Source organism: Puntigrus tetrazona, chromosome 6, assembly GCF_018831695.1.
Source record: "Puntigrus tetrazona isolate hp1 chromosome 6, ASM1883169v1, whole genome shotgun sequence".
Classification (NCBI taxonomy): Eukaryota; Metazoa; Chordata; class Actinopteri; order Cypriniformes; family Cyprinidae; genus Puntigrus; species Puntigrus tetrazona.
The window spans coordinates 19,174,267-19,191,600 of NC_056704.1; the positions used below are offsets into that span (position 1 = coordinate 19,174,267).

General features: G+C 36.8%; 2 protein-coding genes across 4 annotated transcripts; both read right to left on the reverse strand.

The window, feature by feature from the left end:
* Positions 1–1,599: 1,599 nt before the first annotated feature.
* On the reverse strand, positions 1,600–13,161 carry eif4bb (eukaryotic translation initiation factor 4Bb). 3 transcript variants are annotated; one of them, XM_043242466.1, is made up of 15 exons: positions 13,027–13,161; positions 11,304–11,444; positions 10,265–10,470; positions 10,042–10,158; positions 9,906–9,960; positions 9,660–9,812; positions 8,870–9,058; positions 7,843–7,971; positions 7,494–7,749; positions 7,304–7,377; positions 3,513–3,756; positions 3,402–3,424; positions 3,137–3,305; positions 2,221–2,293; positions 1,600–2,004 (listed from the first exon to the last, which is right to left on the reverse strand). In XM_043242466.1, the coding sequence occupies exons 1-15, from the start codon at positions 13,037–13,039 to the stop codon at positions 1,933–1,935; spliced, it is 1,914 nt and encodes a 637-aa protein (XP_043098401.1). In that variant the 5' UTR covers positions 13,040–13,161; the 3' UTR covers positions 1,600–1,932. The 3 variants fall into 3 exon arrangements, with proteins under 3 accessions (XP_043098401.1, XP_043098400.1, XP_043098402.1); XM_043242465.1 differs by having other exon boundaries at positions 1,600–2,007; positions 13,027–13,160; XM_043242467.1 differs by lacking the exon at positions 2,221–2,293 and having other exon boundaries at positions 1,600–2,007; positions 13,027–13,160.
* Positions 13,162–14,228: 1,067 nt separating this feature from the next.
* LOC122347293 (trypsin-like) lies at positions 14,229–16,243 on the reverse strand. Its single transcript, XM_043242480.1, has 8 exons — positions 16,195–16,243; positions 16,072–16,092; positions 15,827–15,989; positions 15,472–15,740; positions 15,239–15,384; positions 14,910–15,114; positions 14,363–14,473; positions 14,229–14,239 (listed from the first exon to the last, which is right to left on the reverse strand). The coding sequence occupies exons 1-8, from the start codon at positions 16,241–16,243 to the stop codon at positions 14,229–14,231; spliced, it is 975 nt and encodes a 324-aa protein (XP_043098415.1).
* Positions 16,244–17,334: the final 1,091 nt, after the last annotated feature.

The window sequence follows — 17,334 nt, forward strand, 5'->3', positions numbered from 1 at the left end:
AGAGACCACCAGTTAGCACCATATGTCATTCTACAGACAACAGAAACAACACATACATACACCTGACACAGCAGAAAACAACACTGAACACACAAAGCACTGCATCTGTCACTAGAGTAAAAACACACAGGACTGCAGTTTCACACAGGCCTACCTTGATTCTGCTTTAAACCCAAGATGTCACATCGTTATAGGTTGTTAAAATTTTATATATATATATATATATATATATATATATATATACACTTTTTTATTCTTGAATATGTGCTGTAAATTCCATCGTATTCTACAGCATCATGGTTCATTCATTCTAATGAGTACCAAATAGTATTATCCCATTCTTGTAGCCTACCATGATATTTGTCGAAAATCTTGTTTACACCAAGGATGATGGGAACTGTTTTAATAGTAGGCCAGTTCACATTTAGGGTTAGGGAAGTCCACACCACAGGTATAGTGATAATGTTCATGAACTTTTTTTTTTACTCACTTTTAGGACAATGTTTCACAGCGACATTTCATCAGAATCCATTTTATTTTGCTGGCTGCGTATTAGTGTTCTCAATCTCATTATAAATCAGCGGTGTACACAGTTTGTGTAGTTTATGTTCTTGGTTAACGACATTTAATAACTTGCACCAATTGTTAATTTATTAATAACCATAAGCTAAAAGCCAAGCAAACATTTTGTCAAAAGAAAAACGTTTTTGTCACCGAGCTGCAGTTTTTGTGTAGACACATTGGCATAATTTTCATAATGAATGCGGCCACTGAATCCTTAAAGGTTTTAAGGATATTAAGAAAATACCAAAACAGACAAAACATTTGAGGTGTGTGTGTGTGTGTGTGTGTGTGTGTGTGTGTGTAGCTGTGTAAGGATAGAGCCGCATTCAAATCAGGCTACACACAAGAAGAGTTCAGTTAGGGCAGCTGGGAAAACATGGATGAACAGCACAATATGACCACACAAAGAATGTAAACTCCCACCCTAGAATGGGCCGTAAAATACATCCAATAAAGCAGTTTTGGGAAAAATCTTGGGAAACAAACTCAAAACCATTTCAAGCTTAAGAGAAAACAACTAAACAATGTAACCAAACTTTTCTTGTGGCACACATACGGCCACTGCAGGCAGTCAGATTGTTCTGATTAGTTTAATAATACGGTCCTTGGGAAGGAATACTCAATACTCAATCACCAAGGGACTGGGAGGATCTACACAGCCTCAGTGTTGGACCCATTACATTGGTTTGAGAGCACTTTGAGGGAGTTCTCTATCCTGATTTGACAGCATAATCCTATGCAGGTTTGAAATGAACAGATGAACAATATAAGACCCTTGAGTTTCAGTCTGAAGCATTTAAAGGATTTGAGTAGAAGTCCTATCCTTTGGCATATGCCACAGTCCTCAGGGGGGTGTTTCTGCTAACCACAAACTCTTCAGTGGGAGATTTCAACAAAAATGCAACATGGTTCCATGGCATTACATAACACAATACCAAGCATTATGAGTTAACAATTACATAAAATGCATTATATTGCAATTGCTGACTGAATTAACCGAAAGAAACTGAAAACTGAAAGAAATTCAGAGACAAGTTACAGTATCTTACATTTTTTTTATTATAACAATGACTTTCAAATTAACAATGATTTTCAAATGTCTACATGTATGAATGCATTTATCTAAGTACTGCACTGATTTGATTTATTTTTATCTTTAATTAAAATGGGCCAGTTTTAGGAACACCAGTATAAATTTCCATAAACGTGAACAAGAACAGTATTGTGGGTACGTTGGCCATCATCCCCTTAAGATACGCCTCTCCCTCAGCATGAGGAAACACATAATTTAACCCCTCATTTGATCATTCAGTTGCTTTTTTTTCTTCTGTTCTGTGTTTCTATAGTTAGCTGGTCCTTGCTAATTGTTCATTCCTCTCCATCTTCTTCTCCCTGGTCTCCATCCATTAGTAGGGCAGCATACTTACTTACGGAGCTGAACTGCTGTAAGGACAAAAATAAGGTTTAGAATCTCAATGTTTGTGATGACCAAGAAAGAGTGGTAGGAAGAAAACTATTTTCTAAGTTCTACACAACAGTGGGCTGAACAACTAAACTACCATGTAGGTTTGTTGAATTTCAGGGTCTAATTTTTCTTAGTGTTTAGGGTTGACTACATCTGCTCAGTGAGGTGTCAGGTCCAGATGAAGTACTCACAGGAGGAGCGCTCTCTTCATATTTCTTTGGTTCTGAGGCTATTCTGGGATCTCTTTCCCGTCTGCCCTCCTTCCTGTCATTTAAAATCCATGAAAGGGTTTAAGAATAGATAATAAATATTATACTGCTGATAACGATAATAAGCTCTGGACATTCTTATTTATTATGGATTAAATTAATAGGCTATCACAGCAGAAAAACATGACAACAGTCCTGTTCTAATGCTAATAAACTTGCTGGTTCTGTGTCTTTGTGTGAATAAATGGTGCAGTTTCATCAACTACAAAATCTCATATGTTTTTTCAGCATCTGAGTTTCAATATAGGAGCGCACAATCCATTAACTTCATCTCAATAGCTGCCCTGAGTCACTTTTTAGTTTGAGAAAAAACTAACTCAAAAGAGCTTCATGACAACCCGCCTATGTTCAGTTTAACTTATGAAGTAAAATTATGACAGGAAAAAATTACTAGTTTGTACAAAAATGTACATCTCAAATTAATAAATATACCTTTCATAGGGTCCTAAATAAATAGGTAACTACTCTGTGGAGTTTAACTGCGAAGAAAGTTATGGTTTAATTTAAGGTTTTAGAAACATTTTCTTACCCATTGCTGGCAATGCCAAGTGAATATTGATATTGTAGAACACAGAGAAAAAATATACATACATTTTGATAATATTTTTGGTTATATAGCCCAGCCCTAGCGCTAAATTGATTTCTGTTAGCTTGTAATAAGATCCTAGTTGTAAGAAGAATTTTTGCAGTCAGTTTTAAAGCTTTGCAGTTCTTACTCACATCAAATATATAAAAAAGTAATTTAGATTCAGATACTGCCTTTAGTCAATGTCATGACTATGTAGTTGAATTAAAAAAAAAAAAATTTAAAAATGTACTTTAGTGAAAGCTGTCTTACCTGTCTGCAGGTTCTCTCCGTTTGTCTTTGTTTGGGCAGTCAACTCCTCTTCCCCGACCCCCTCCTTTCCCAACAACTACACCTCCTCCTCCTCCTCCTCCTCCTCCTCCTCCTCCTCTTCCCTGAGGCACCACTTTATCTCTTCGAACGCCATCAACCCGGTTTTCATCTAGCAAATAGTAAAACAGATAAGTGAAACTGTATATATTCTTAAATAATTTTTTTTACTCTTTTGAAGTGTTATTGTATAGACTTTTATCTTTACCCAATACGTGCTCTTCAGGTGACCTAGAAAGACAAAAACACAAGTGTTATTTGTGCTTCATCATTGCGTGTTTTATATTTGTATTTCCGTAAACTGGGAGAGATAGAACACCTGTTGGGTTTAAGAGAGCTTTTGTTGCTAGGGGCAGCTGAGGGAGGTCCTTCCTTCTCATTAGCACCACCCCCTGTGCTGCGTTTGGCCCAGGCGTTCTCTTTAGGTGGAGGAGCAGGCATTACTTTCAGTGGAAGTCCTCCCTGATTGGAAGAGGGTGGTGGACTTGCAGGAGAGATCGGCTCATCCTCTTGTCCACTGAAGACTTCATTCTCTGAATGTTCACCATCTTGACACCTAGATCCTGAACATCACCGATACAGAAGTATTTATTCAACACTTTGTTAGTAATGTAACCTTTTTAAATATTGTAGGCATAATTGAAAGAATTTGGGTTTGACATCAAAAGATGAATATCAGACAACAGCTTTACATGCCAGTGTTTATTTTCAGATATTTACATGCGGCTCTGACACAGAACATAGATAGCGCTCTTTGTTTGAACCCACTCATTTTTCATGAGAACAAAAGTATTGTAACAGAAATTATTTACATAGATTAAAAGTGAAAAACACTTAATATTTATTTGCAAATCCGTTGCTTTTAAAAACTGCATCAAGCCTGTGACCCATTGAAAACATTGAACTTTTGCATTCTTCTATTGTGATTCTTTTCCAGGCTTTCAGCGCAGCATCTTTCATTTGTTTGTTTTGGAGTTACCTGCTTTAGTCTACTCTTTAGCAGGTAAAAGGCATGGTCTATAGGATTTAAACCTTCCATTTCTTGCCCCTGACAAACTCCTTTGTTATTTTGGTGTCATTGGGTCAATTCCTCTATGATGAAGGATCTGCCAATAAGTTTAGTTGCATCTTTCTATAAATTGGCAGAAAAAATGTTTCTGTAGAGTTCATTTTGCTACTGCCATCATGTATTACATCATCAATGAAGATTAATGAGCCCATCCCAGAAGAAGTCAAGCAAGCCCAAGCCATGACATTACCTCCAACTGTGTTTCACAGACGAGCATGTATTATGTTTGGAATCATAAGCAGATCCTTTCTTTCTCCAAACATTAACCTTTCCATCACCCAGGTGTAGCCTCTGTACTTGTGGTCATGATGTCTTCTGCGAACAGTAGATTGTGATACCTTCACTCCTGCCCTCTGGAGGTTGTTGCTGATCTCACTTAAGGCCCTGATATACTTCAAATGAAACCGAAGAACAAACTGAAATGACGCCATTTCGAAAATCAGGCCAAAACAGTTCTTTTTGGCAGTTCCATCAGCTCTCCAAAGCTAACTTTTTGGGTGCGTTCGTTTGAACTCCTAAACACCTTTGAGCTACCATTGGTCCGAGGCGATTATGCAATCTTAGGGTGTGTTCTGAAACTCCACCTTTGACACAAGGTCAGGCAAGGGAGCAACATCTTCAAGTCACTACATACATAACTAAGCTGCCATCTATATACGGTCGCTCGTGGAGAGACTTTAAAAGTTCTGCAAAAGTAGTTAATACCTACAAAGATATTACAACAAAGCTTGTGTCAACGACCTAGAGTTATGCAAAAAGTGACAGAGAAACTCAAGTTTTCCAAAGCTATCAAAAGAATAAAAAGGCAGCAAGCAAATAAATATTACACCATACTACTGCTGTCATTGTTTTCGTTCTGTCAAAGTGAATTTAAAAGGTATACAATACCTTGTTACAATAAACCTTTGTTTTTAATCAAACTTATAGGCTACATACAAGGGTTGCCTCATGTTTACATTATTTCTAAACCCCCGCCAGTGTGGGTCAGAATGTTCTGAAACACTATACCGTCACTCAGCCTTTTCAAACTTTTTCCCCTCAAATGAAAGATGAAAAAGAAGTTTGTTTGAAGTATATCGGGGCCGTTTCAGTTGTTTTAGGGTCTTTCCTGACAGCTTTAACAATGTTTTGGTCATCAACTGCAGTTGTTTTCCTTGTTCTACCTGTTTGATGCCTGTTACTTAGTACACCAGTTAGTACACTTCTTTCGTCTTCAGAACATTCCAAATGGTTCAAAAGGCTAAAGCCAATGTGTGTGCATATGCTCTGATGACTTTCCTTCTCTCAGCCTCACAATTGCGTGTTTCTTACCTATAGACAGCTCTCTGGTTTTCCTGTTTGTTATACCTCTTAACTAAAAAAACAGTTTGAACAGGCAAAACCCAAATCTGAAACTAATCATTGTGATAGGACACGTCTGGGCAACAAAATACACTTATCAGTCACATGTTCCAATACTTTTGCGCACACAAAAATTGGTGGGTTCAAACAAAGGGTACCATCTTCTAAGTCGTGTGTCAGCTCTGGATGTAAATACCTGGAAATAAAAGCTGGCATGTAAATATCTTCTCTGATATTTATGTCAAACCCAAATGTTTTCAGTCTACAGCAAAAATAAAGGGATTGGCCACACTGTCCGAATACATTTGGAGGGGAGTGTATGTAATCTTACTACCATTGTATCTTCAAACCAGTTTTGCACATTTTAAATTAGTTTTAGTAAGTCTTTTGACTAAAATGCCATTTAGTCAACTAAATATCTTATGATTTTAGTCAACTAAATCTACAGTAAATTTAAATGCTACATGCCATTATGTTAAACAATCACTTCTCATAAAGAACAAGAAATACCAATGGTTATTTAGGCTAATTATGCATTCTTTATAACTTGTTTACCATATTAATTATTTCAAGCAGACATATTTATTTATATAAATTTAGATTAATCTTTAGGACTTCTAATTCAACATTATTGTGTGCAATTCCCTGTTCATTCTCCGTTCAAGAGTATTTGTGCTCTCTGTGTGTGTACTTGCTTCAGTGTCTGCTCTCAAACTGGACTAAATCGAGTTCTCTCTTGCATAATCCAATTTATCTATATGCCTGCTCTTCGCTTACTCCCACAGTGAGATTCTTGAAGGTTTTATGAAGTAAGTGTATGTTAGCTCATGTCCTGCAGGACAGATCAATAGGCTATGATATGTTCGAATGTAAGTCACGCATCTAACCTCCAAACCATTCAGCAGATTCATTCTGAATGAATCTTATCCCAAATCGTCCCATTTTTATTCATCGATGAAAATGTCAATATATTTTAGTATGTCGTTTTAAATTATTTTTTGTTCGTTAACGTCTGTGTATACAGAATTCTAATGAAAATTATTTGTCAACTAAATTAACACTGTGCCAAACCATTGTTATTTTTCAAATATTTTACTAATTAGTCTTTTTCAATTTGTAAAATTAGCTTCAAAGGCTCAATTTAATGCATTAACTTTTTTTTTTTAGCTTTTTTCTTTTTACATTTTTCTATTTAGCCTTCATTTGTATTTATTTTAGTATGAAGTAAATTCAGAAAGATTTCAGTTACCAAGGAAAAACTTTTTCAGCTCAGTTTTTTTTATCTTATATATGTGTGCGTGTATGTATGTATATATATATTTCTAATTTATTTTAATTAAGATTTTTAAGTTAATTCTGCTTTAAACATGATCTTTCATTTAACAAAGATAATATAGCCTTTCTACAAAGTTTATTTAGATCTATGATTTTTAATACCAGTTATAAAATTTACCAGCAATATTTTACAGTTAGAACTCATCAGGAATGTATTATCAGTGCATATACAATACATACTTCATGCTTTGATAATTGTTTATAATTTAGCGCCATGCCAGCTACTATGGCTATAATCATCAGAAGAAATAAAGTATATAAAACAGTTTATATATAAACAGCACAATTTATATAATCTGGCTTCATTTCATTAAAAAACAAATCAACCAAAATGTAAAAACAGAGTTAACATGCATAAATGTTACCTTTAGGTTGCGAGGATTCACTTCCTGTCCGTTGACGCTCTTTAGGCGGTTCTTCATTTCTCCAACTCGAGTCTCTGCAAAAAATATATAAATAAAAAAAGACCAGTTTAACCATAAATTCTATAAATACTCTTGCATCAGTTTTCATTTTCAAATAAAAGTGCTCTTATATCAACCCATCTATTCTCACCTGTCTCGGGGTCGTCTCTCTGAAGCCCTGTTCTTGTCCTCTTCCAACTGTTTCTGGAGTCGTTCTTGTTCTTTCTTCAGCCTCTCCTCCACCTCTCTCTCCTTGGCGGCTGTGTCCACAGGTTTGGCTGCCCCAAATATAGAAGAAGCCCTGCTGGAATTAGCAGTGTTACCCTGTGGAGACAAGCTTCCACTCGGTTCCTCTTCTTTTGGGATGCTCCGTGGCTTCAGGTTTAACTTGGGTCTCTGTGGAGGGCCTAGAACAAATCTCATTCAATTAGAAACAACATTCCTGATATTAAACTTGTGTCTTTAAAGCTGAAGTGTGTAATTTCTAAATTAACATGTACCTCTCTCTTCTCGTCCATCATCCCTCTTGTCTGAACGCTCTTCTCGATCTCCATCTCGCCGGTCATCATGGTCTCGTCTGAAGCCACTGCTGAATCCTCGCCATGCTCCACCACCACGTGAGTCAAAACCTAAGACAATCAGAAACAGAGATTTACTTCCAAAGCAAACTGCAATTAAAAGAATAGTTCAGCCAAAAATTAAAAAAGTAATTTATAGCTTATTTCCACTGAGAGCTATTCAATTATGTCGGTTTTCATTGTGAATGGTACCAAAATAGCGAACCGTATCAAACTTTTTTGGCATCCCTCCATAAGGGTACCTAGCATAGCAAAGGGTACCAAAAGGTTGGAGCCAAACTCACTGCAGAACCTTAATTGGTTGAATAGAATCATCACTTTTGCTTGTTACAAGGGGATCACTCATTCAGATTTGCTGTCCATGAGCTTATTTATACTTTCTTAATTACATGAGAGTGCGCAAAAACAAAAATATAACAGTGTATTTTACAGTTTTATATTTTTAAACTGACAATAGTTATTTCTCAATATGCCTTTTCTATTATTTTCTGCTCTTCGAACATGATCATAGTACAGCGCTGACTTTATTTCCTCTTAACCCTCTTATACTTTCATAATTGCTATTATTGTTCATTCAAACTGATAAAAAGTCTTTGTGAGCTGTGCTTATTGTCACTCTTTATCGTCAACCGCTGTGTTCCCTTATACCGATGACAGTGGAAAAAAAGTGCAAGCTGGAATGAGGGTTGCATACCGAATCATACCGTACTGTACTGACCCATACCACTCAGTGGAAATGAGAAAACTTGACTTTCATAGTATTTTTTTCCTACTATGAAAGTCAATGGTGACTCAAAAGAGCCTGGTTAAATGATGACAATTTTAATTTTTGGGTAAACTGTTCCTTTAATAATCCACCAATAACACAGAAACTTAACAGAAATTAACTTTACAGTAACATTTAACCAATGTTTTGTGTGAAACACATGGGGAAAAAAATGCTACAAACCTCCACGATCATAGTCTCTGCTTCCTCGGTCATCGTAGCGATCCCTTCGGTCTCGGTCATCAAAGCGATCTCTTCGCTCTCTATCATCGTAGCGATCTCTACCACTGAAGCGATCCCGGCCGCTGTCAAAACGATCATCACGTCTTGGAGCATCTCTGAAACGGTCTGACTCATAACGGTCACGTGACCCTGCAAAAATATACCCCAATGTGTTAGACAAGATGTACAAACAACAGTATGTTAGTCAAACCAGGTTTATGATTAAATCTATTTAAACTTGACTGCCGAAAACAATACCATAAAGTTTCTTTAATGCAAGAAATAGAGATGCCTGATTTGGTGGGAATAAAAACACACAAAAAAACTGCCACTGCGATTTAAAGGCAACAACTACGTTTGTTTGCAGAGCTGCACAATCTGGCCAAAATTTTGTGATTGTAACATTATGAATAATAACAACATGTGTGCTTGATAGAATAAAGGACGTTATATGAAAGTTGTAGAAAGAAAACACATAACCACTAGTATTTCACTGAAAAGAAAAAAAGATTTAATGATATACAGACAACTTAAACTAGACCAAAACAGTGAAAATGACAAAAATATAAACTAAAGTAACAGCTAAATAAATTTTTTTTAAAATTCTAAATTAACGCTGGTTAATTTTTTGATGAACGAAGGTCTTACAGGTTTGGAATGACATGAGGGTAATTACTAAGTAATTAATGACAATTTTCTTTTCGAGGAAACCCTTTAAGCATGATGTAGTGTTTGCATCAGAATAACTTACTGTCACCATATCCATCATCTCTGCGTGGTCCATCATCCTGGTCCCCGCTCGGCCGTGCCCTCCAATCAGAATCTGTCTTATCAGGGCCACTGTCCATCCCACGACCTCGATCTCTATCCCTGTCTCGCCCCATCATTGACCCACTGTCCCTCTCTGGAAGAAATATAAGAAAATAAAAATTATAACAGGAATATGCTTTCACAGAGGCAAAGGCAACATGAAGGATTTTGTATATCTTCAGTTCACCTTTGTCATTGGATTGATCTGCGATATCCACCCGGATCCGTCTGTTCCCAAGATTCTACACAAATTTAATGCAATGTTAATTCTAAACAGAAAACAAAAGCAATGAACTGAGATCAGTGTTTTACTGATGACCCACCTCCTCATTTAGACTGAGAGCACGCAAGAGGGATTCAACATCATCAAATTCTGCATAGCCAAAACCCTTAAGCCTCTCTGGGTTATTAGGCTCCCGTGGCAAACGTACTGCACTGATCTGAGAATACACACAAAACACATCCAGTTACACAAAACCTGTATTTGCCAAGCAACAATAATATTTCCTGAAGAGTCCAAATGTAAACTTTCAGATCCCCACTGACCGCAAGGCCCCTGAAGAAGTCTTTGATGGATTCCTCGCTGACGTCGTAGGGAAGGTTACCGAGGAAGGCGGTGTAGGGTGGGCTGCGTGGCAGCCGAGAGCGGTCAATGTTTGGTTCCCGTGCTGCACGAGGCGCAGTTGGCAGGATGGAGCGGTCAATGGGAGGAGCTCGATACGTATCCTCCACGGTATGCCAGGAAGTTGAGACTAAAGAGAAGGAAAATGGAACTTGATCACAGAATATGATTTCATTGCCTGGATCCCCATAGTGCATTGTATCTTACATATACCAACGATAGCATTTTGCATTCTTAAGGCTGGAATACTCTTGATTTTTATAATCAAGTGATTTTCAATTACAAAAATTCTGCAGTCTACAATTCATACATTACAAATTCTTGTGGCTTCAGATTAGAACTGCACAATTAATTTAAAAAACCAAAAAGAAAATTGTGTTTGCTTTACACAGACTCCATCCCTGCATTTGAATTCGAGGCGTTTTGATATGAATTTAAGAATGCAACATGCACAAAAAAAACTTCCCCTTCTTGTTTAAAAAAAAGAAGCTTCAGGAGCATTTTCCATCAAAAAATTATTGAAGGATGAAAACAGAAATCAAGACTTCCATAACTATTAGTATCATATATATTTCAGTTTTAATACAAGTTTTCAACTTTTTATATACTTTATTTTTTGTGAAATAATTATTAAATGTTGTTTATTATACAAAGACATTATTACTACATTTATATTGTAGATTTTACAATCTTATATCTTATACAAACTTATATTTTCTACAAAATTCTAGCAAAAATGTCCAGCCCTACAAACATGCACAAAAATTACAAAATGCCTTTATTTAGAAAACAACTACTAGATTTTTGCCCCATATCGTGCAGCCCCACTTCATACTCTGATTACATGCAGTCAGAGTATATCAAACATGTTGAGCACATATTGTTTTCATTTGTCATGACTCTCCTAGCAACAGAGCTTTTCAGATTTTAAAAGTCCTGTAGTGCATGCCTGCTTTGACTCACCATCTCCATCCAAGTCATCGGTCTCGTCTGCCCAGCTGGTGGTCTTAGCGCTGGGGTAACTGGGGGGTGCATTGCCACCGCTATCATCCGCAAGGAAGTCATTCAGAGTCAGGGTCTTTCCCTTCTTCTTATTCTTCTTAGCTAATTAAGAAAAACAAATACTATGAGAACACAAAAACTGAGGTATTCGTTATTCGATAAATATATTGCACCAAACAGGTGACATTTTCAAACTACTTGTAATTATGACAAATATAAATTTTAACAAGTATATCAGCATACTACACCAGAGAGAAATCTGAATTTCACCAGAAGATCAAGGTCAAAGTTATGATATCGATTACAAAGTCAAAACAAAGAAGCACAGATTAAATAAGATGCATTTGAAAAAAAGCTAGGGTGAATTTAATTTTCATTCCACCATTAACATTCTGAAGAAGAATGTTTTAACGTTCCCACCCTAGATGGACCGCATGGTGACAAAGATATTAGACATAAGTATGACTATGCAAAAAAAAAAAAAAAAAAAAAAAACAGTGAGATGTCACTAATATCTGCTTGCTTTAACAATGAAATGTGACTACACTTGCAGAGGATTTCCTGGTAAAACATCTTAACACCCGTAAATAAATTACATGAAACCCAGAGCAGATGCTAATAGATTTTACACTAGTGAGCAATGTCACACCTTGTGCAATAGATGCACTGACACTATGCAATCAATGTGGGGGAAAAGATGGCAAAAGACACACTCACATTAAGTTTTATTACTCTAGAACTTGCTGGACCAGCATGGAAAAGCTCTGAAGCACAATTTATGATGCCCCTAGTGTCAAGTAATCTTACTATTGATTTGAAAGTTTCGTGTAATTTAGTCTTTCCCCAATCAAAAAGATAAAAGCTGTACTTGCATAAGTTCTGTAACAGATCTGGTTGCATCAGGCTTGGAAACACTTGTTAACTTTCTGAAGTATTATTTATACAGGTTATACATACTGGATGCTTAACCAATCTTTCTAAAGTGTTTTTACACAACTCTTGACACGTAAATTTTAGAATTAATCAGTAAACGATGCAATGACTTGAGAACTACAGGCATAACGTTGTAACTGCATCAAACGAATCTGCAAACAAATCTTTTTGTTGAACACATATGCATAAAAAACTAGTCATGAGTAATTTAAAATCAGCAGCCCAACCAACGTTCTCTAGAAAAAACATGAGGGAAAAGCCTATTTTAGCTCTATGTGCACGGCTCCTCGCACGTGGTGACCTCTCCAGTCCCTCCTCTGGATCGTACCGCGCATGTGCGCCAAGCACGGGTTATTAGCACTGAACTTCATGCACTATCATTTACCATAATATCAAAACTTTCCTTGCGTTAACCTTATAAACTACCAAGCACATTAAAACACCCGAACATCCGTTTACGAAATCTCGTCCCGTCCTAAAACTCCTAGGACACCAAGATAGACGAGGCACAGGGTTTGGCCGCTAGCAAACTGGCTAATTCATTTGAGCATAAGGCTTCCCCAATACAACTAATCATTCTTGTTTTCAGTGTATTTTCTCAGTATTTTAGCAGGGCGGTTTTCGGAAAACGCACACAGTGAATGCCACAACCCTTACGCTTGAACCCAAGAGTGCTCTACAAACTTGTTTAGAGGTGTTCCGTGAAGAAACCTAAAAATGAAGGCAGACCGCGAGAGCGCATTATTCTCACCTGACGCCGCCATGTTGGAGAGTGGTCTGGTGGAAGTGTCCCGGATGAAGACGTCAAAGATTTGTCACGGGGGCAGGCAGTCAAGCATCACACCCTCGCTCACGAGAACGAAAAACACGTTTAAGAAGTTGCACTTTGTGAGGCATGAAAAATCGTAGTAATTATTTCTGGAAACTGAATGCAAAAACCAAACTGGAAAACAGAAATCCTTGACAAAATGGCATAAATATTTTATACAGGCTTATACAACTTACTTGTCTATTTATCTTGTTATAATGACACCTTTTTACTTGACTATAAATTACCTTTTTATGGTTCATGCTTGTCTTTTGTAACGTAAGATATACAAGAAATATGAAGGTAAATTCTGCCACACAGCATCGCTAGGTTTTCTGGCTGCATTGTATTGTGTTTTATAAACTGGCCTCTTTGGTTACCTTGAAGTCATTTTCAGAAAACTGCCCTAGATACGCTTTTATTCAAAGCAGCTTTCTCCTTGCATGTCTCTATATCTATACCCCAGATCCATTTTTTACACAGTGAATACATCTTTGAGAGGCCAAGATGACCTACTCATAATTGGCGAGGTATAATACGGGTTGGTTTCTCTGCGTGAAAGCTCAGAGTAGCTCTCAGATGGTACTGCAACTTTTTTGCTCATCCAAATCCATAAGAGTCTGATATTATTATTATTATTTAAATTAAATTGACTTTTTAGAGTGTTGAGCAGTGTGTTTCATCACTTAATTATTTGCACATCCTTGTAGAAAGGCATGTATTTGGTACCATGAATCTACAACAGATCTACAACAGAAAAGACATTACAAGCCAGATGATGCAAAGTATTTATTTAGTAATTTATATAATACAGTTTACAAACGAGACTCAAAATTATATTATCAATTTATGTTATTATATATTCTACTCATATGATTTTGTGTGCTCCATAAAATGAATTTTTAATTATTTCGACATAATTTTAACACGAAAACACAATAAATAAGTCATTAGACTGAAGAGGGACAAATAAGACTTTTGTCACACATACATTTTGAAGAAATTAATTTAAAAGAAATTAATTTAAGGAAATATTTAATTGTATAACCTGTACTTGATGCATGAAATTGTTGTCAATGTATAAACAAACAGAAAACATATAGTGCAGGTGAGCCATTCGGAGAATCGTGCCAGCCAAGAGTTATCTACGAATACCCTGTAAAGGCACAAAAACAAACAAAGCTGAATACTTTGAGTTCAAGAATTCAAAATTTGAATCATTTTTGGTTTGTTTCAGAATTATGAACACTTTTTTGTTTGTGTGTGTATTTGGACTTACTGCATAGCTTTCTATAATCTGCACAGCAGTTAGGTGAGCAATAAGGATTGCAGTTGCAGTGGTTGCGGCGGTCAAATTTCTCACCACATCTTCCTTTACAAGAGGTTGAGGCTATAACAAAAATACATAATCAAGCATTATGCAGAGAAATTAGTAGTGTTAATGTGAATTCACAAAAGAGGATATTTAAAAAAAAATTGCATCAGACTTCCAGCATATGGACAAAGAAATACAATGGATTAACCAAAACTATTTAGGTAACAACATAATTATTACAGAAATGGTAAATGCATTTAGGTTTTGAATTACATAAATAGGTAATAAGTGATGACAGAATTATAATTTTTGGTTGGACTGCCCCTTTTAGAATAAGTGTGTAAAGAGCATGAGAAAGAGTTACCAAAACTGGGTAAAAGAGTTGTAGTTGGTTTTAAGGTAGTAGAAGTTTTTGGGGTTGTAGTAGTAGTAGTAGTAGTAGTAGTAGTAGTAGAAGTTGGGGAAGTTGTAGAAGTTGCTAATGTGGTAGCTGCAGTTGAGGCTGTAGAACCAGACTGGCATGTGCCTGTAGGGTTGAAGGTGACAAAACCCGGCAGGTTCTGGCCAACGTTGTTGGTGATCCAACTCTGATACTGTGACACTCGGGTGTAAACACCAGGTGCATTGGGATCAGCACAGCCATAACCCCAGCTGGTGATACCAGACTGAATCCACAAAGAACACTGCTTGCTCACCATTGGCCCACCAGAGTCTCCCTACACAAAGACAAAGAAGGTTTTTTTTGAGCAGTATTCTTTCAGTTGAGTTCAATTCAATATTCAGTTGAGCTCTTTGAGAAGAACCCAGTGGACTTTCAGAAACGCAGAATGTTTGTTGTACCTGGCAGGTGTCTTTGCCTCCCTCTATTAAACCAGCACAAATCATGTTGCTGGTAACAGATCCAGAACCCAAAAGAGTATTACATTGATCATTAGCCACCACTGGAACCATAGTCTCCTGCAGGATCCCAGGAGCAGCTAAACTCACTGAACACCAAAAACACAAACAACCATTAATTAATGATGTTAGGAAGAGATGCATACGTGAATTAATGGATTTGCATGTGTTTGTACCTCCAGATCGAACATCTCCCCAGCCTGTGATCCAGCTGCTGGTGCCAGCACTGAAGATGCTGTTCTGGGCCGCCAGACACACGGGTCTAATGTAGTTATTGAAGGTGACTGCAGAGGACAGCCGGAGCAGAGCGATGTCATTGTTGTTTGTGGTCTTGTCGTAAGAGGGGTGGACAATGATTGTAGTGACATCTCTGCTGATTTCATTGGCATTGACTCCTTGCTGTGTCCTCCTTCCCAAATACACACGCAGACTGGATGCAGTGACACTAAATACAGGCAAAGAAAAATGAGAAAACAAATACAAAATCTAACAATCAAAACAAGTGCATTTGTGTATTTAAGTAAATCTTACCCAGGTAAGCAGTGAGCAGCTGTCAGCACCCATTCGCTGTTGATGAGGGAGCCTCCACAAAAATGACGTCCAGAAGCATGCAGACTGACCTGCCACGGCCATGAGCCCTCAGAGGCATCCACGCCACCCACAATACGAGTGTTTAGAGGAGCCTGTCCACAAACTATGAGAGAAATAGACAGTTGAGCAATTCTGTAAAACTATACGATCCATATGAACATATGAAGAACGAGACAACCTCTTACCGTTCAGCTGAGAGAGTGAACCTGTAGCAGAAGACAGAGCGGCACACATTAAATATGAAAGATTTCATGGACATCTAGCTATGTGTGACATAGTTTATACCTTAAGCAAGTAAAAGTGCTTACCTTGAACAAATAAGTGCAGGACCAAACTTACACACGTTAGTCTCCACATCTTCACAAACCGTCTCTTTTCAGAATGGATGGAGATGGTGAATTTGGTTGTCTTTGCTCCTACATGCCCTTTATATATTCATTTCTCCAGTTTCTGCTCGCCATTTGTCCAATTAATTTAATTCACGCTAATCCATTTTTAATATCATTTTCTGCTCCTCGCCCTGTTTTCATAATGCAGAGCTGTTAAACATGCATTCTAGAACAAAATTTTCTTCTTAACATATTACATGCAAAGTTTTTTTAATCTCTATAAATCAGGCAGGATGTTCATGTTATATAATAATTTGTTGCTGTTTGAACTGACTGAGAATAGTTAGTCTAATGAGGATGTGTACTATACATTCAGGTAATTATAATAACAATAAAGATTATATAATAAGAACACTTTAAACATATCTTAGATAGATTGATAGATATATAGATAGAGTGAGTGATAGATAATGATATTCAGAAATTCAAATGAATGTTGTGTTGAAAAAAAGATGTGCTAATATGTGCTGTTTTCTTGCTTGTGTTCTGAGATTATTAAACACCTAAGAGAATGTGTTATTACTTGAACTTCGTGATTTATTTTGAAAAATGAAATTGGAATAGCTGGAACACTACAGTTGTGACACTGATTCACCTGCCCTCTGTTATACTTTTACAGTGACGCTGTCTGACTGCCACAAGCTGACTTTAAGTCATAATTAGTGTCTCATTAGTGTCTCAGACTAACAAATACTGTAATTTTTGTACTTGTGTGTTTCGCCAACACCTTTTTTTGTATCTGTTTGTCACAAATCCAGATAAACTGAGCTTAGCTTAATTGCTGTGCGGTGATGGACGAAGCCTCCTCTAAATACTCAGTTCACATTCTCTCACGTCGCTCGCTCTGCATTTTCATATCTGAAATCAAACTGCCTGCTAAATTGCTCATTTTTATTTTGGATCGTTTAGTTAATAAAAAGGTCAAAGTTAAAATAGCTACATTTGATCACTTTTACTGGAATTTAAATGTGATTTCTATTATTTTTGTGACAAAGCATGGCTATCTGTTTCAACTTCTAGTATAATCTTGTGCTATTTGTTTTTTATATTTTACTTCAA